Source organism: Balaenoptera ricei, chromosome 10, assembly GCF_028023285.1.
Source record: "Balaenoptera ricei isolate mBalRic1 chromosome 10, mBalRic1.hap2, whole genome shotgun sequence".
NCBI lineage: Eukaryota > Metazoa > Chordata > Mammalia > Artiodactyla > Balaenopteridae > Balaenoptera > Balaenoptera ricei.
The window spans coordinates 85,157,993-85,178,777 of NC_082648.1; the positions used below are offsets into that span (position 1 = coordinate 85,157,993).

The window sequence follows — 20,785 nt, forward strand, 5'->3', positions numbered from 1 at the left end:
TAAAACATGTAATAGATCAGAAGACAGTAATGTTAAGATGTCAATTCTCCCCAAACAGATTTATACTTCCCAAGCAAATATCTAGCAGGCTTTTTGGTAGGAACGACAGGCTGATTCTAAAATGTATATGAAAATGCAAAAGACCTGGAATGTCAAAATAACTCTGACAAAGATTAATCGAGTTGGAGGCCTGTACCACCAATTTCAAGACTTATTTAAAAGCTACAGTAATCAACACAGTTTGATATTAGTGTAAAGATAGACAAATAATCAATGGAACAAAAGAGAGTCCTGAAATAGACCCAAGTTTATAGTTAGCTGATTTTCAACAAAGGTGCAAAATCAATTCAATGAGAAAAAGATGATATTTTCAATAAATTGTGTTAGAGCAATTGTATAGCCATATGCAAAGAGAAAAAAAAAAAAAGAACCTTGACACTTACCTCACATCACAAATAACAAATTAACTCTAAATGGATCACAGACTAAAACCTAAGAACAGAAACTACAAAACTTCAGTAAGAAAATATAGGAGAAAATCTTGCTGACTTTGAGCTTGGCAAAGATTTCTATAACACAACAAAAAATTCACAAATCAAAAAAAAAAAATCAATAAGTTATACTTTATCAAAATTAAAAAATCTGTGCATCAAAAGACACTGCTTCTGGGACTTCCCTGGTGGTCCAGTGGTTAACAATCTGCCTTCCAGTGCAGGGGATGCAGATTCAATCCCTGGTCGGGGAAGTAAGATCCCACATGCCACGGGGCAACTAATCCTGCGCACCACAACTACAGAGCCTACACACCACAACTACTGAGCCCACGCACCACAACTAGAGAGAGGCCCGTGCGCTGCAATGAAGAGCCCACATGCCACAACAAAATCTCCTGCATGCTTCAACTAAGACCCGACGCAGCCATAAATAAATAAATAAATAAATAAATAAATAAATAAATATTAAAAAAATAAAAAAAGACACTGTTTCTAAAGAACAAGCCACAGACTGGTAGCAAATATTTACAAAACATATGTCTGAAAAAGGACTTGTATCTACAATATATAAAGAACTCTTACAACTCAAAAATAAGACATCCCATTAATAAAATAGGCAAAAGATTTAAACAGACCCTCAAACCAAAGAAGGCATACAGGTGGTGGATAAGCACATTGAAAGATGCACAATATCACCAGTCAATAGGAAACTACAAATTAAAAACCACAGTCAGATACCACTACTTATCCACTAAAATGGGTAAAATTAAAAAGACTAACTATACTGAGTGTTGGTGAAGATATGGAGCAAGTGGAACTCTCATATACTTGCTGGTGAGAATATGAAACATACACTTCGGAACCACTTTGGAAAGCTGTAAAGCAGCTTCTTAAAAAAGTTATATATGTTGCAGAGAATTCCCTGGCAGTCCAGTGGTTAGGACTCCATGCTCTCACTGCCGAGGGCTGGGGTTCAATCCCTAGTCTGGGAACTAAGATCCCACAAGCGATGAGGTGTGGCCAAAAAATTTTTTTTAATTAATATATGTCAGGAATTCTCTGGCAGTCCAGTGGACTTGGCACTTTCACTGCCAGGGCACGGGTTCAATCCTGGGTCAGGGAACTAAGATCCTGCAAGCTGCATGGTGCAGCAGAAAAAAAAAAAAGAAAAAAAGTTATATATGCACCCACATATAACCCAACCATTCTAATCCTACATATTTATTGAAGAGAAATGAAAAGCATATGTCCTCACAAAGACTTATACATGAATGTTCACAGCAGCTTTATTTTTAACAGCCCAAAACTAGAAAGAACCCAAATGACCATCAACAGGTAAATGGATAAAGAAGTTGTGGAACATACACAATAGAATATACTCAGCAATAAGAGAGAATGCATAGCACTCCCTCTTGCGAGAGCACCAGAATCACAACTGACTGCTGAATGATCATTGACAGAAAGACACTGGAACTCACCAAAAAAGATACCCCACATCCAAACACAAAGGAGAAGCTGCAATGAGACGGTAGGAGGGGCGCAATCACAATAAAATCAAATCCCATAATTGCTGGGTGGGTGACTCACAAACTGGAGAACACTTATGCCACAGAAGTCCACCCACTGGACTGAAGGTTCTGAGCCCCACGTCAGGCTTCCCAACCTGGGGGTCCGGCAACAGGGGGAGGAATTCCTAGAGAATCAGACTTTGAAGTCTAGCAGGATTTGACTGCAGGACTTCGACAGGACTGGGGGAAATAGAGACTCCATTCTTGGAGGGCACACACAAAGTAGTGTGCACATCTGGACCCGGGGGAAAGAGCAGGGACCCAACAGGAGACTGAACCAGACATACCTGCTAGTATTGGAGGGTCTCCTGCAGAGGTGTAGGGAAAAGGGCACTGGCAGCAGAAGTTCTGGGAAGTATTCCTTGGTGTGAGCCCTCCCAGAGTCCGCCATTAGCCCCATCAAAGAGCCAGGTAGGCTCCAGTGCTGGGTCACCTCAGGCCAAACAACCAACAAGGAGTGAACCCAGCCCCACCCATCAGCAGACAAGCAGATTAAAGTTTTACTGAGCTCTGCCCACCAGAGGAACAGTCAGCTCTACCCACCACCAGTCCCTCCCATCAGGAAGCTTGCACAAGCCTCTTAGATAGCCTCAGCCACCGAAGGGCAGACAGCAGAAGCAAGAACTACAATTCTGCAGCCTGTGAAAGGAAAACCACATTCACAGAAAGAGAGACAACATGAAAAGGGAGAGGGCTTTATACCAGATGAAGGAACAAGATAAAACCCCAGAAAAACAACTAAATGAAGTGGAGATAGGCAACCTTCCAGAAAAAGAATTCAGAATAATGATAGTGAAGATGATCCAGGACCTCGGAAAAAGAATGGAGGCAAAGATCGAGAAAATGCAAGAAATGTTTAACAAAGACCTAGAAGAATTAAAGAACAAACAAACAGAGATGAACAATACAATAACTGAAATGAAAACTACACTAGAAGGAATCAATAGCAGAATAACTGAGGCAGAAGAACGGATAAGTGACCTGGAAGACAGAATGGTGGAATTCACTGCTACAGAACAGAATAAAGAAAAAAGAATGAAAGGAAATGAAGACAGCCTAAGAGACCTCTGGGACAACATTAAACGCAACAACATTCGCATTAAAGGGGTCCCAGAAGGAGAAGAGAGAGAGAAAGGACCGAGAAAATATCTGAAGAGATTATAGTCAAAAACTTCCCTAACATGGGGAAGGAAACAGCCACCCAAGTCCAGGAAGTGCAGAGAGTCCCAGGCAGGATAAACCCAGGGAGAAAACACGCCGAGACACATAGTAATCAAATTGACAAAAATTAAAGACAAAGAAAAATTATTGAAAGCAACAAGGGAAAAATCACAAATAACACACAAAGGAACTCCCATAAGGTCAACAGCTGGTTCCTTGAGAAGATAAACAAAATTGATAAACCTTTGGCCAGACTCATCAAGAAAAAGAGGGAGAGGTCTCAAATCAATAAAATTAGAAATGAAAAAGGAAAAGTTACAACAGACACCGCAGAAATACAAAGCATCCTAAGAGACTACTACAAGCAACCCTATGCCAATAAAATGGACAACCTGGAAAAAATGACAAATTCTTAGAAAGGTATAACCTTCCAAGACTGAATCAGTAAGAAATAGAAAATATGACCAGACCAATCACAAGTAATGAAATTGGAACTGTGATTAAAAATCTTCCAACAAACAAACGTCTAGGACCAGATAGCTTCACAGGTGAATTCTATCAAACATTTAGAGAAGAGCTAACACTCATCTTTCTCAAACTCTTCCAAAAAAATTGCAGAGGAAGGAACACACCCAAACTCATTCTATGAGGCCACCATCACCCTGAAACCAAAACCAGACAAAGATACTACAAAAAGAGAAGATTACAGACCAATATCACTGATGAATATAGATGCAAAAATCCTCAACAAAATACTAGCAAACAGAATCCAACAACACATTAAAAGGATCATACACCATGATTAAGTGGGATTTATCCCAGAGATGCAAGGATTCTTCAATATACGCAAATCAATCAATGTGATAAACCATATTAACAAATTAAAAAGAAAAACCATATGATCATCTCAATAGATGCAGAGAAAGCTTTTGACAAAATTCAACACCCATTCATGATAAAAACTCTCCAGAAAGTGGGCATAGAGGAAACCTACCTCAACATAATAAAGGCCGGATACCACAAACCAACAGCAAACATCGTTCTCAATGGTGAAAAACTGAAAGCACTTCCTCTAAGATCAGGAACAAGACAAGGATGTCCACTCTCACCACTATTATTCAACATAGTTTTGGCATGGCAATCAGAGAAGAACAAGAAATAAAAGGAATACAAATTGTAAAAGAAGAAGTAAAACTGTCACTGTTTGCAGATGACATGATACTATACATAAAGAATCCTAAAGATGCCACCAGAAAACTACTAGAGCTAATCAATGAATTTGGTAAAGTTGCAGGATACAAAATTAATGCACAGAAATCTCTTGCATTCCTATACACTAATGATGAAAAATCTGAAAGAGAAATTAAGGAAACACTCCCATGTACCACTGCAACAAAACGAATAAAATACCTAGGAATAAACCTTCCTAAGGAGACAAAAGACCTGTATGCAGAAAACTATAAGACACTGATGAAAGAAATTAAAGATGATACCAACAGATGGAGACATATACCATGTTCTTGGATTGTAAGAATCAATATTGTGAAAATGAGTATATTACCCAAAGCAACGTACAGATTCAATGCAATCCCTACCAAATTACCAATGGCATTTTTTACAGAACTAGAACAAAAAATCTGAAAATTTGTATGGAGACACAAAAGATCCTGAATAGCCAAAGCAGTCTTGAGGGAAAAAAACGGAGTTGGAGGGCTTCCCTGGTGGCGCAGTGGTTGAGAGTCTGCCTGCCAATGCAGGGGACACAGGTTCGAGCCCTGGTCTGGGAAGATCCCACATGCCGCGGAGCAACTAGGCCCGTGAGCCACAATTACTGAGCCTGCGCGTCTGGAGCCTGTGCTCCGCAACAAGAGAGGCCGCGATAGTGAGAGGCCCGCACACTGCGATGAAGAGTGGCCCCCGCTTGCCACAACTGGAGAAAGCCCTCACACAGAAACGAAGACCCAACACAGCCATAAATAAATAAATAAATAAATAATTAATTAATTTAAAAAAAAACGGAGTTGGAGGAATTAGACTCCCTGCCTTCAGAGTATACTACAAAGCTACAGTAATCAAGACAATATGGTACTGGCATGAAAACAGAAATATAGATCAATGGAACAGGATAGAAAGAGATAAACCCACGCACCTACAGCCAACTAATCTATGACAAAGGAGGCAAGGATATACAATGGAGAAAAGACAGTCTCTTCAATACGTGGTGCTGGGAAAACTGGAAAGCTCCATGTAAAAGAATGAAATTAGAACACTCCCTAACACCATACACAAAAATAAACTCAAAATGGATTAGAGACCTAAATGTAAGACCAGACACTATAAAACTCTTAGAGGAAAACATAGGAAGAACACTCTTTGATACAAAACACAGCAAGATCTTTTTTGATCCACCTCCTAGAGTAATGGAAATAAAAACAAAAATAAACAAATGGGTCCTAATGAAACTTAAAAGCTTTTGCAAAGCAAAGGAAACTACAAACAAGATAAAAAGACAACCCTCAGAATGGGAGAAAATATTTGCAAATGAGGCAGCTGACAAAGGATTAATCTCCAAAATATATAAATAGCTCATGCAGCTCAATATTAAAAAAAACAAACAACCCAATCAAAAAATGGGCAGAAGACCTAAATAGACATTTCTCCAAAGAAGACATACAGATGGCCAACAAACAAATGAAAGGATGCTCAACATCACTAATCATTAGAGAAATGCAGATCAAAACTACAATGAGGTATCACCTCACACCAGTTAGAATGGGCATCATCAGAAAATCTACAAACAATAAATGCTGGAGAGGGTGTGGAGAAAAGGGAACCCTCTTGCACTGTTGGTGGGAATGTAAATTGATACAGCCACTATGGAGAACAGTATGAAGGTTCCTTAGAAAACTAAAAATAGAACTACCATACGACCCGGCAATCCCACTACTGGGCATATACCCTGAGAAAACCATAATTCAAAAGAGTCATGTACCACAACGTTCATTGCAGCTCTATTTACAATAGCCAGGTCATGGAAGCAACCTAAATGCCCATTGACAGGCAAATGGATAAAGAAGATGTGGTACATATATACAATGGAATATTACTCAGATAAAAAGGAACGAAATTGGGTCATTTGTAGAGACGTGGATGGATTCAGAGACTGTCATACAGTGTGAAGTAAGTCAGAAAGGGAAAAACAAATATCGTATATTAACGCATATATGTGGATTCTAGAAAAATGGTACAGATGAACCAGTTTGCAGGGCAGAAATTGAGACACCAATGTAGAGAACAAACGTATGGACACCAAGCGGGGAAAGTGGCGGTGGGTGGGGGGGGGGTGAGATGAATTGGGCGATTGGGATTGACATGTATACACTGATGTGTGTAAAATAGATAACTAATAAGAACCTGCTGTACAAAAAATAAATAAAATAAAAATTTTAAAAAAAGAATGTCGGGGCTTCCCTGGTGGCACAGTGGTTGAGAGTCTGCCTGCCAATGCAGGGGACACGGGTTCGGGCCCTGGTCTGGGAGGATCCCACATGCCGCGGAGCGGCTGGGCCCGTGAGCCACAACTGCTGAGCCTGCGCGTCTGTAGCCTGTGCTCCGCAACAAGAGAGGCCGCGGTGGTGAGAGGCCCGCGCACCGCGATGAGGAGTGGTCCCCACTTGCCGCAACTAGAGAAAGCCCTCGCACAGAAACGAAGACCCAACACAGCCATAAATAATAAATAAATAAATAAAATAAAAGTAGTTCTTCCCTTTAAAAAAAAAAGAATGTCTATATGTGTAAGACTGAGTCATTCTGCTGTATAGCAGAGATTGGCACAACACTGTAAATCAACTACACTTCAATTAAAAAAGGTAATAATAAAATATGGAAAGAGAATGCAGTGCTAAAACTGGCGTGAACTCTTACAAAAAGTAATCAGACAAAAAGTCTGAGTGTGGGGCAGAGAATACTCCTCTATATTAAAAGAGACTAAAAAGACCTAACAACCAAACATGTGAACCTTGCCTCTTGAACTGAAATAAAAATGCTGTAAAGACATTCTTGAGACCAGTAGGGATGACAAGACTGAATGGCCGTTTATCTCCTTGGATGTGATGTGGAGCTCTAATGGTATAGAGTGGGGTCTCTCAGCCTCAACACTTTGGAGACAGAAAATTAATTCTCTCTTCTGGGACTTTAGCAGCATTTCTGGCCCCTGCCCACTAGGTGTCAGGAGCACCACACCCGTTCAGGGGCAATAACCTGAAAAGTCAGTGCTGGTTTAGAATTAGAAATGAAGGTTGCATCACATCATGAATTTACTACAGAAACACCTTAAAATGGTTAAATGGTGAATTTTATGTTATGTGAATTTTTTCTCAATTAAAAATGTAATTAAAAAAACAAAAGACAGAGAACGCATAGGGCTTCCCTGGTGGCACAGTGGTTAAGAATCCATCTGCCAATGCAGGGGAAAAGGGTTTGAGCCCTGGTCCGGAAGATCCCACATGCCAGGGAGCAACTAAGCCCGTGCGACACAACTACTGAGCCTGCCCTCTAGAGCCCATGAGCCACAACTACTGAGCCCACGTGCCACAACTACTGAAGCCTGCGCACCTAGAGCTGTGCTCTGCAACAAGAGAAGCCACCGCAAAGAGAAGCCAGAGCACCGCAACGAAGAGCAGCCCCCACTCGCCGCAACTAGAGAAAGCCCACGTGCAGCAACGAAGGAGGCAAAGGTATACAATGGAGAAAAGACAGTCTCTTCAATAAGTGGTGCTGGGAAAACTGGACAGCTACATGTAAAAGAATGAAATTAGAATACTCCCTAACACCACACACAAAAATAAACTCAAAATGGATTCGAGACCTAAATGTAAGACCGGACTCTTAGAGGAAACTCTTAGAGGAAAACATAGGAAGAACACTCTTTGACATAAATCACAGCAAGATCTTTTTTGATCCACCTCCTAGAGTAATGGAAATAAAAACAAAAATAAACAAATGGGTCCTAATGAAACTTAAAAGCTTTTGCACAGCAAAGGAAACCATAAACAAGACGAAAGACAACCCTCAGAATGGGAGAAAATATTTGCAAACGAATCAACGGACAAAGGGTTAATCTCCAAAATATATAAACAGCTCATTCAGCTCAATATTAAAGAAACAAACACCCCAATCCAAAAATGGGCAGAAGACCTAAATAGACATTTCTCCAAAGAAGACATACAGACGGCCACGAAGCACATGAAAAGATGCTCAACATCACTAATTATTAGAGCAATGCAAATCAAAACTACAATGAGGTATCACCTCACTCCAGTTAGAATGGGCATCATCAGAAAATCTGCAAACAACAAATGCTGGAGACGGTGTGGAGAAAAGGGTACCCTCTTGCACTGTTGGTGGGAATGTAAATTGATACAGTCACTATGGAGAACAATATGGAGGTTCCTTAAAAAACTAAAAATAGAATTACCATATGATCCAGCAATCCCACTACTGGGCATATACCCAGAGAAAACCATAATTCAAAAAGACACATGCGGGGCTTCCCTGGTGGCGCAGTGGTTGAGAGTCTGCCTGCCGATGCAGGGGACACGGGTTCGAGCCCTGGTCCGGGAAGATCCCACATGCCGCGGAGCAACTAAGCCCGTGCGCCACAACTACTTAGCCTGCGCGTCCGGAGCCGTGCTCCGCAAAGAGAGGCCGCGACAGTGAGAGGCCCGCGCACCGCGATGAAGAGTGGCCCCCGCTCGCCACAACTGGAGAAGGCCCTCGCACAGAAACGAAGAACACAGCCAAAAATAAATAAATAAATAAATTAAAAAAAAAAAAAAAAGACACATGCACCCGAATGTTCACTGCAGCACTATTTACAATAGCCAGGTCATGGAAGCAACCTAAATGCCCATCAACAGACGAATGGATAAAGAAGAGGTAGTACATATATACAATGGAATATTACTCAGCCATAAAAAGGAACGAAATTGAGTCATTTGTTGAGACGTGGATGGATCTAGAGACTGTCCTACAGAGTGAAGTAAGTCAGAAAGAGAAAAACAAATATCGTATATTAATGCATGTATGTGGAACCTAGAAAAATGGTACAGATGAGCCGGTTTGCAGGGCAGAAGTGGAGACACAGATGTAGAGAACAGACATATGGACACCAAGGGGGGAAAACTGCGGTGGGGTGGAGATGGTGGTGTGCTGAATTGGGCGATTGGGATTGACATGTATACACTGATGTGTATAAAATTGATGACTAATAAGAACCTGCAGTACAAAAAAACAAACAAACAAAACAACTAGTACTAAACTTTCATTGGGTTATTTGTATGGAAATATGTTAATATAAATGTTTCAGACATTACATGAAATTTCTAAAAATCTTATATGTTCTGGTATAATGTTATAAGTCATAATCCTAGTTATTACTTTAAAATGTATATCTCAGAAATAACTAATTTTCTTGTCAACTGCATTATTATGAACTTTCATCAAATCTTTAACCATGGTCATTTTTAAGTCTTTTGTCATTTACAGACAGTTCTGGGTGTACTCTGATGCTTTTGCAAATATGTTCCTATAAAAGGGTTTCATCTTCAAGAAATTCATGGAAAAGACTCTGACAAGTACAGGTTTCTGGTAACTGACTGTACTGCTGAACTGAATGAATAAGCATTTTCAGAACTCTAATGGAAAACTGATGAATTCATAAAAGTGCTAACAAAAGATCAAGATAAAAAAAAAATTAATTACATGGGACTGAGTGAACTGATGAGGATGAGTATAATTTTTGTGACTTTCTGTTTGAATTAAAAAAAAAATCCCACAAGGACTCAGAGGCAAAGAATATACAAATCAATTTTCACTGCAAAGTAAAGGAGCTGTTACAGTGGAGGATTACTGGACTGAATGTCAATATTATGATATAGTATGAGTGTGTTTCATGTTTGGTAATTGCAATTATTGTTGCTTTTGTTGTGGTCATCCATGTTCAATGCTTGGTGTCAGTCTATTTATCTCTTGTAAAAATAAAATACAGTGTGCGTGTGTGTGAAAAAAAAAAAAAGACCCAACGCAGCCAAAAATAAATTAATTAATTAATTTAAAAAATATTATAATTAACATTAAGTACACAAAATAAACTCAAGTCCTTCAGTGAATTGATCAAAACATCCTCTTCATCAAAACAGCCTTCATACCTCATTAATTAAATTAGACTATGATGCTTAACACATTAAAGAGTAGATAATGCTAATTACTATTTTCAAATAGCTGACTATAAGTTATAAAACTCACTCATGCAACATCAGAAAGAACTGGTTATAGCTTTAAGTGCACTGCCAAAGCTTATATACTAGAAGACATTCTAAGAGAATTGCATGAGCCTGTAGCTACATGGTACAAAAAAAAAGGGGGGGACTTCCCTGGTGGCACAGTGGTTAAGAATCTGCCTGCCAATGCACGGGACACGGGTTCGAGCGCTGGTCTGGGAAGATCCCACATGCCGCGGAGCAACTAAGCCCGTGAGCCACAACTACTGAGCCTGCGCGTCTGGAGCCTGTGCTCCGCAACGGGAGAGGCCGCGACAGAGAGAGGCCCGCGCACCGCGATGAAGAGTGGCCCCCACTCACCGCAATTGGAGAAAGCCCTCGCACAGGAATGAAGACCCAACACAGACAAAAATAAATAAATTAATTAAAAAACAAACAAACAAACATGAAGTCGGTGCCTGACAAAAAGAAGAAGAATTAGAAAATATTCTCAAAGTATCTTTATGTGGGGCATAATAAGTGCTTGCATCTACAGAAAGAAAAAAAAAATGGGGAATAGAAGAATTACCTGAGGGCAGGAAATTCAGACAAAAGGTCCCTACTCGTGGTGAAAGCAAGTAGTCAGTTGCCAGGGTTTCTTAGACTCCTCTGGTACTCATTTGGGTGATTATGAAACTCACGGCACACCAATCTCCACCACAGCCAGCAGGGATCGCTGCAGGGAATGGGTACACAGGGGACACAGAAGGGAGCAAGTTTAAGGGAAGGAAGAGGAAAGGAATGATATGATAAAAATATTTAGCTCTGATGCACTTTAAAGAAAATACAGTTGTATTTCACACTGGATTAACTAAAGGCAAATGCTGCTTAAATTCTAAGATAAATTAATCATTTATGATTTTCTTCATTCTCTCTACCACTGGTAGCACTACTACTCTATTAAATCAGTGTTTTAAAATTTTTATAGTAAAAATAATATTTAACAAAAATGAGATAGCTATGTTGTACAAAAGTTATACAAAGACTGGACTGTACAATTCAACATTAAATGAAACCAATTAGCACAAGCACTCTAAAAGACAAGCAATCTACAAATACAAATTGTCAAAATTTTAACTGCCGAAAGGCCCAGTTAAAACTATAATCCTCATTTCATTTCATAGAGAATACTAAAGAGTAAAGTTACCTATGAAAAATAACCCACAAAACCAAGAGATCCAGCAATAAACTACATCTATATACTCAAAAGTAAATTGGAGAAGTAAAGTATTAGAAAAAAGTTTTAATTTAAATTTTTTGGATATGAATCAACTTTTTAATCCTGCCAAAAATGTTATCAGTTTTATGAATACATGTATTTATACCCTATGTGTTCTATGAAGGCCAAAGTAGTATAAATCTATTTCTCCAGTCAGCTAAAAATGTTTCTGAACAACTACTATGTACCACAGTACTGTGGCAGATGCTAAAGATACAATGGTGAATAACACAAGCATAGTTACTGCACTCAGAACTCAAAGACTATCAGGGTTATTCTACCCTTAAAGAGATGATAGTCTATGGAACTAATAAACATGAAGCTTTTGTTTTAATAAATAGACAACAGTAGAGGAAAACAACACAATGCTATGATAGCAGTGGCAAAAGGAGCCAGAGATTCCTCTCTTAATGGTATTTTTGGGTAGAAAAAGAGTACATTATACATATAGCTAACATGAAGTCTTAAAGGATAGACTAATATAGAGATTCAAAATTTATACACAACATTCTCTTTGGCTGGGAGAAGTCTCAAAGTAAGTCAGTGAATTATGAGACAGATCAATAGTAAGTCTAATGCCTGAAAAAAAACCCCAAACAAACAATAAATTACCATATCCTGAATCAAATTTGCTCAGCTCTTAATTTTGTTTTAATAACTTGGTCTTGATATGATAACTGCTCATATTTCACTCGTGGAAATAGTCATAAAGCCTTTCACTTGTAACTTAGGTTCAATGTGAGCTAATACCAACTTGTAAATACCAATATTTAATAAATGTTAAATTACTCATCCTAAGTAACATAATATGCAGACTTTAAAACATATAAACTGATAAGAGATCAACTTACTAAGGAAATGTTTAGACTGGAAACTGCAGTATTAAGGCAAAGTGCAATATTGCAAAAAAGTGATATTGCAAAAAAATTATGCAAGTAAAAAGAAATAAATGGAGAAATTGTCCTTCCCCAACTTTAAAGAATTGCTGAGTCAAAAGACTATGTTTCCCAAGCTTCAAAGGACTGCAAAGTCAAAGTATTCCCAAGTAATAAAAGAATCTCCTAAGGGATATTGCAGGAGGATGATAAAACACCATAAAAGAGTAATAAGGGAAATGCCAAAAACTAAAAGAAAAGCAAACTGTTAGGTGGGAACAACAGCCTGAACAGGTAGTATAGAATAATCAAATTATAAGGGTGCTGGATCAGTGACTTAACCACTCAACACTACCTGTTAAACCTTGGGAAAGTCAAAAACCTCAATGTTTCCTGAAGTTTTCAAATCAATCTCCTAAAAGTAACTTTTCCAAGAATCAATATCTGGTTATAGTTGTAAATTAATGTGAAAGAAATAGGCACCTTGCTCAATTTCAGATGCTTCTACATAGCGTACTTAATAGAAAAAAAGAAAAATCCACTCCCTAAAATTCAACTCACAATTCACTTTTCTGTAATTATCTATTGCATAAGCCAAAGGATAACCACACACACAAAACACTGACATTGTTGTTGCCCGACTATAAGAGGTGCAGTCTAAATTAGCTTACAAATAAAAGGGATCTCCATTAAGATATTTAATAGGCATCCAAATTAATGTATCCAGAGCCAAACTCCCGATCTTCTTCCATAAGCCTGCTCCTCCTGCATATCTTCTCCAGCTTAACTAACAGCAACTCCCATCTTGTCAGTTGCTTATGTCAAAGTCATCCATAACTGTTCTCTTTCTCAATGCACATCTTATCAGCAAATCCTGTGGCTCTGCCTTCAAAACACATCTAGAACCTATGTATCCCAACAACTCTACTGCATCCACCTAGCCCCAAGCCAATATTTTTCTCATCTGGATAGTTGTCACTTTTCACTGGGCTCCTTCTTCTGCCCTTGCCCTCCTATTATTTATTTCCCACTTGGCTGCAGTGATCAATGGCTCAAAGCCTTCCAGTGGCTTCTAATCTCACTCAGGGTAAAAGCCAAAGTCACTACAAGGTCCCACAAGATCTGGTCCTTGTTTTCTCTTTGATCTCATCTTCCTCTACTCACCTCACTCCTCACCTCACTTCACCTATATTGGCGGCCTCGATGTATTTGCCAAAAAATGACAAGTAAGCTTCCACTTCTGGATCTTTGCATTTGTTCCCACCCCCACTTTCAGGTCTCTTCTCAAATAACATCTTCTCAATTAAGCCTTCTCCATCACTAGATTTAAAAGTGCAAACTTTGTCCCCGCCTCCTTGCACTTCCTATCCCCTTTCTGTGTTATTTTTTTCAACAGCACTTACCACAAATAGATATAATGTACTTCACTTATTCATTTAATTACTCTCAGCCTTCTCTGATTAAAATGTAAACTCCATTGAGGGCAGGGATTTTTGCCCAGCACTATGGACCAGTACCTGGTACAAAGTAGCACTCAGTAAATATTTGCTAAATAAACAACTAGTATATATAGCATTATTGGAGTAAATCAGCATTACTGGAGATTATTTTTAAAACAATACAATTTAAGTAACCAAACATTACTTCAAAAGATCCCCGAACTTATAAAAGTAAATTTATTTATAATCCTAAAAGGTAATATTTAACTCACTCTTCTCCCAGTTGCCTCATCCAAGTAAACCAAATCTCACAAATTTGATATGGCAGTACAGTTCTAGAAATAGGTTACATTTAGTGATCCTATTCATGCTTCTTATGCCAGAATAGGAATCACTGAAATTTTCCAAGAGCTGAGACCATGTATCTCTAATGCCTAGTTCTCAATAACCTAGTACACATAAACTCTCAAAAATTATTTATTGAACTTTAAAAGTGAAAAATGTAAATAATTAGCCTGTCAATAATTATATGAAATTATAATTTGAGAAAATAATTTCTTTTTTTAAAGCTTTTTATTTTTAAAAAATTTATTTATTTTATTTATTTATTTTTGCCTGCAGTGGGTCTTCATTGCTGCGCACGGGCTTTCTCTAGTTGCGGCGAGCGGGGGCTACTCTTCGTTGTGGTGCGCAGGCTTCTCACTGAGGTAGCTTCTCTTGTTGAGGAGCACGGGCTCTAGGCACATGGGCTTCAGTACTTGCAGCACGTGGGCTCAGTAGCTGTGGCTCACCGGCTCTAGGGCACCGTCTCAGTAGTTGTGGCGCACGGGCTTAATTGCTCCACGGCATGTGGGATCTCCCTGGACCGGGATCGGACCCGTGTCCCCTGCATTGGCAGGCGGATTCTTAACCACTGCGCCACCAGGGAAGTCCTGAGAAAGTAATTTCCAACAGTCTAAATAATCTATGTTGTATTTCCTTTTAAGAATGTCCGATACAAGAACAATTATAGACCCAGTGGTATTCATCTCCAACTACATGCACCTTAACTTCTCTTCAGCGATGCACTTCCATGGCCTTTTCTGATACCTTGCCCTAAACTAGGCTTACTCTAAAATCTTAAACTTTAACATATATGACACTTTCAGAAAAAACATCTAATCCTTCCAGTTTTCTCATTTGCTCTTCTCAACTGCTCTTCTAGTAGATAAAATTTCCAATCTTTTGAGGGTTTTTTCCTTTTCTCCCCAGGCTATCATCGGCTGCCCCACCCCCCTTCTATCCTTATATAGCCTAAACCATCCCATCAATACACTGTGAGGCACTCGAACCTCGCTTCACTTTGCCATTCAGTCACAAGATCATGCAAGCCCTCAACCCTTCCTAATCTCCTCAACAAATATTCCAAATATTTAACAGTCTTCTCAGGCCACCCTCCCTTTCTACTTGTTCCTTCCGCTTTGTTTAGGGAGCATGTCTTGTTGAGATTGTCAAGTAGTTTCTCTTACCTAGATCCTTGGAGCTGACCTGTATCCAAGCCCTTCCCAAGTCTGTTTCTCTAACCTTCCCATAACCTCTGTGGTATACTGATATCCTTCTACATTACTTTTCTACTTAAGTTAATCAGAGCCCCTCTAGAGACTCTATGTTTCCACCCCAGACAACTGCTCCTGAACCCTGGACTCCAAACCAAACTGACAACCATGCACCTTTAGTGATCATGTCCCTCTTTTGTCAGGAACTCTTTATTAGCAGTCACCTCCTGGGATGAAGTTCAATTTCAATTTCCTTAACATAGCAAATGAGGCCCTCTGAAATCTAATTTAGTTCAGTGCCTATTAAAGACACCAAATGGAGCAGCAAGCCTGACTCAAAATAGTTCTCCCCATGACCATATTTTTGCTCTATAACCCTTTGCCATTGCTAATTGATCCGTGGATAAACAGAACTGGGCCAAACAGATTCTCTCTCCTAGGAATCTGAAATTTGACAGGAGATCAGATTGGGAGTTATGAGAGATGGGACAGCACCCTAAAGCAGTGGTTCTCAACCAGGAGCAATTTTGCCTTCCCGGGGACATTTGGCAAAGTCTGGAGATACTTTTTCACTGTCAAGACTGTGGGAGTGCTATTGGCATCTAGTGGGTAGAGACCAGAGATGCTGCTAAACATCCTACAATGCACAGAGCAGCCCTTCACAACAAAGAACTGTCTTGTCCAAATGTCAATAGTGCTGAGGTTCAAGAACGCTTCCAATTAGGCCCTAGGAGTTGTTTAGTTCCAGATTCTGTGACCCACCCCAAGAGCTTTCTGTTACATTTCCTTTTTCAGCCTAAGTTAAACAGAACAGGTTTTTGTTGTCTGCAGACAATATAATCTTAACTGGCATAGTACCCTAGTTTAATAATCTGACATACATGTGTATACTTTAAACCAGTTTCTCAACCTCAAAACTATTGACACATAGGCCAAATAATTCTTTTTTGGGGGGACTGGGCTGTGCACTGTAGGATGTTTAGCAGCATCCCTGGCCTCTACCCACTAGTCAACACCCCACCCCCACCCCTGCCAAGTTGTGACAATCAGAAATGTCTCCAGACATTGCCAAATGTCCCCTAAGGGGTAAAAACACCCATATTTGACAACTACTACTTAAAACTATACAAAGACTGCACCCAGGTGTGGTGTATGTCTGTCCTGCCAACCCCCCAATAAACCTTGTGCCCAGCATAATATGCCTTGAGCCAAAGGAGTAGTGGGGAGCATGTGTATCTAAATCTTCCCCACCCCTTTTCAGGTCCTGGCTTAAATGTACCCCATCTTTGATCTTCTATTCCCCGCCCTCTGCCTTTGCTGGAGCACGCATGTACACATACCCCAGTAACAGGTAATGAGGCCTTGAGCTGAAAGGTAGCTCCTGCTCTTATTTCTTTTCTTACACTTGTTCTAACTTTTCTTTAGAAGTTTCCATTTCCTTCTGAAAAAAATACTCTCCTAGAGAAGCCTCCAAAACATATTTTATGCTGGTGATGGTATGAAAGATCAGGGTAAATTCTCCTTCAAAGGCTTTTCCTGTTTCACTTCTCTTAAAATGTAACTACTCCAACCCCCATATCCAACACACACACACACACACACACACTAACTCTCCCTCTTCAGTACTGTTTTCATTAACAATGAAAGAGATGCTTGGAATACAAACTAAACAATTAGGCAGGGAACAAGTATATAGATTTACACTTCTCAAATAGTTCAGCATTTGCTTAAAGCATTTGTTAATCTCTTAAGAATAATTCCCCTTTCATACTTTTCCAATATACCAGTTTCTTAAGCCCCTATATCTGAGTAAACCTGGTTTTAACCTTACAATTTCACCATACTTCAATCTCAAGGCTCAGAGTAAGCACTCTCTTTCTCCTGTTGCTTCCTAGGTAGTCTTCCTTACTGGAAGACCCCTTATATAAAGGGTCATTTTCCTAGTCCTTCCTTTCTAGGACACCGGCACCACATTTATTCAATGATTCAATTGCCCATTATTCCCTAAAACCACAGGAAAATTGGCCATGCCCAATATCTGCAATAATATTGGTGGCTTATAGTCTTGCCTTAGTTAAAAAAAACAGCAATGTGAGGGAGAGTCAGTTCATTGTTGTCATTCATGCATTCATTCAAAAAATAGTCGTTGAGTGCCTACATTATTCTAGACTCCAAAAAACAAACAACAACAACAAAAATCCCTGTCCTCATGGAATTTACATTCAGTGGAGAAGACAAACGAACTGCAAATAAATAAGTATATATTATGACAGATGAGAATGAACGCTACAGAGAAGAGTATGGTCAGGTAAGCCCTCCATTAAGAAGGTGCCATGAGTTCCATTCACTGGCCATAAGAAAGGTATTGGAAGGTAATATGTTCTAAGTATTTCCTATCAAACTGTGTTCCAGATGATTAGATCAGTATAGTGACATCTTCATTACCGAATAACCTGTAAAATTAAGCTTGACCCAGGTAATTTCAAAAGTTCATTCCTACTTGAGTAACTATAATTTATCACGACATCCATCATTATAGATGACAAATGACAGCAACAGCAGTAAGATTAATATTTTAACCAAGAATATGAATTTGATGCTCTTCAGTTCATCTGACTTAAGGAAGTTTTGAAATGTGAAATAACTGAAAACTCAAGTGCTTCAAAAACTCATCTCAAAAAAATCATTATTATTTACAACACAGCTATTAAAAATCATACAGATTAAAAAGTAATCCTCGAGAGTGGCATTAACATATATACACTATCAAATGTAAAATAGTTAGCTAGTGGGAAGCAGCTGCATAGCACAGGGAGACCAGCTTGGTGCTTTGTGACCACCTAGACGGGTGGGGCAGGGAGGGTGGGAGGGAGATGCAAGAGGGAGGGGATATGGGGATATATGTATATGTATAGCTGATTCACTTTGTTATACAGCAGAAACTAACACACCATTGTAAAGCAATTATATTCCAATAAAGATGTTTAAAAAATAAATAAAACAAACAAACAAAAAAGTAATCCTCAAGGCTCAATTCTGAATGTGTCTGTTTTGTGAAGTTAGCCATTACCTTTACAACTAATTTTTAAGAGTCCTTCCAAACTGGAGTTCTACAAGAGAATTAAACTCTAATGCCCTAAGGCACTCAATGACTGAACAAACTTTTCCCCTATGCATCTAGAATGGAACTAGCTAAGTACTATCATCCTTGGGAGAGTGAGAAAATAGAAATTCAAATCATTTTCTATAGGTCTGAATTTTCTTGTGGGAACTGAGTATGAGAAAGGCTGGAGGACATCTGATAAGTCAGATCTTACTTAAATCATAAAAAATAATAATAAAGATAAAATCTTCCAAAGTGAGATAATTCATTATTGGACTATATGGACAATTTTAAAAGAAACTTTCCAATTAGTGATAATGTTAAGAAATGTAGATTCATAAATGCTGCTATAATTTGTTACTTTAAAAAAATATATCTTATTCAATGTTATGAGTGAGGAAAATATTTGCTGAATCACAGAAATAATGGTTTTGTTCCCTAATATATAACCTGTGGTATACAATGATTTGGAAAATCAAGAATTGTACTACGAAAGTATATCATCACACCCAAGTGTTTTCCTAAAATCAGTTAAAATTAATCATTAACTTACAGACAAATAACAGAGAAAAGGGTCATAACTAAGCACTTTGAATTCGCTGTTAGCAACTTGCAAACAAGATCCTACATTTAGCCTGTGTCTTGAGACAAATATGGAGAAGTCAGGGGCAGTAACAAACTGCCAGCTTTACTGAGTCATGATTCTGACTAAAACCGCGTTACGAAATGGAAAGAATGACAAGTCTTGGGTTTATTACCACAGATGTTGACTCCCTGAATTTATGGGTCTTAGATTAAAATAAAGCAAAAAACAAAAACAAAAAAAATTGCTTTGTACGAATGATGTGGGGCTAAAACGACTCCAGAAAGAACTCTCCAAAGCTGGTAACTCTGATTATTTACCTAAAACAAATCCTAACTGTGCAAACAGGCACACCCTCTAATGCATCAGACTGGGAACGGCGAGGTAAGGTGAATTCAGAACAATAACAAGGTTAACAGTTCAGTGAGAAAACAATTCTCAGCCCTAACAGTCCACACTGCGCCAGACGCCCTCGGTTAACGGAACCCATAGCTCCGAATGGAGGCGAGCAGACATCGGGCACCTGGGTGACAGACCATCTGCAGCCTCCGCGCAGGACCGCCCGAGAGGGGTCCTCCAAACGCCCCCAGACGCCGTGTCGGCGACGATCCCAGTCCGCAGCCTCCCCCGGCAGCCCAACACGCTCCTCCGCGAGCCAGCCGGGAGAGAGAACCCGTCCAGGGGCGAACCCATCCAGGGACGAACCCGTCCGGGGGCGAACCCGTCAGGACACTGACTCGTGAGGCCAGTCCTGGGCGCCGCAGGCGACGGGAGATCCGGGGCAGCGACCTCTGCCCGGACTGGAGCGGGGAGCCCGAGGGTCGCCTCCCGCTCGGCTGCCAGTCCCCGCCGCCCCCGAAGCCGCAGGTTGCCTCTAATAACCGACTAGGGCGGAAGCGGACTGGCGCCCACGCCCGAGGCTCTGACTGACCTGGAGAGGTGCTTCAGGATCTGTTTCTTGATGAGCCCAGCCATGGTGCCGAAGCGGGGGGCGCCGCGCTCTCTCTCCGTTCCTCACTGCCTCCTCTCTTCGTGGCCGTCTCCTCTTTGTCTGGGTTAACCCGGCCGGAGGAGAGGCGCGTGAGCACTCACGCCCGGGACAGACCTGAGGCCCCGGCCGAGGCCACAGCCGCCACCGCTGCCGCCAGGGACCGGGAGCATTGCGCTCAGGCAGCCGCGGCCACCGCCGGCGCCATCTTGGCTGCAGCATCACCTAAGAGATCTGGGGGAGGGCCGGAGCGGGACGGGCTCGGGGCGGGCTCGGGGCGGGGTGGGGCGGGGCAACGCAGGCTCCGGACAGGCTCTTGCTGCCCCGCCTCCGCCCCTGGGACTAGTGCGCTGGTCTTCTGCTGCCCTGACGCTGTTGGGTGCTTTGACCCCCAACCCAGAAGCTTCTTGGGTTTTAGACCTCCGTCACCACGCTCTAGTCATGTTCCCGTCTCCATCACTGAGTTCTTCATCCACATCTTCTCTTTTTCATGTCCCTGTC

The 20,785-nt window shown here is 40.4% G+C and overlaps 1 protein-coding gene across 1 annotated transcript in view; it reads right to left on the reverse strand.

Annotated features, from left to right (window-relative positions):
• BLTP3B (bridge-like lipid transfer protein family member 3B) overlaps nt 1–20,510 on the reverse strand; it is a 95,760-nt gene extending 75,250 nt beyond the window's left edge. The window contains 1 exon segment of the mRNA XM_059936740.1: nt 20,228–20,510. Within this exon segment, the coding sequence (XP_059792723.1) occupies nt 20,228–20,271 (44 nt within the window). The 5' untranslated portion in view covers nt 20,272–20,510.
• Between the last annotated feature and the right edge of the window lie 275 nt (nt 20,511–20,785).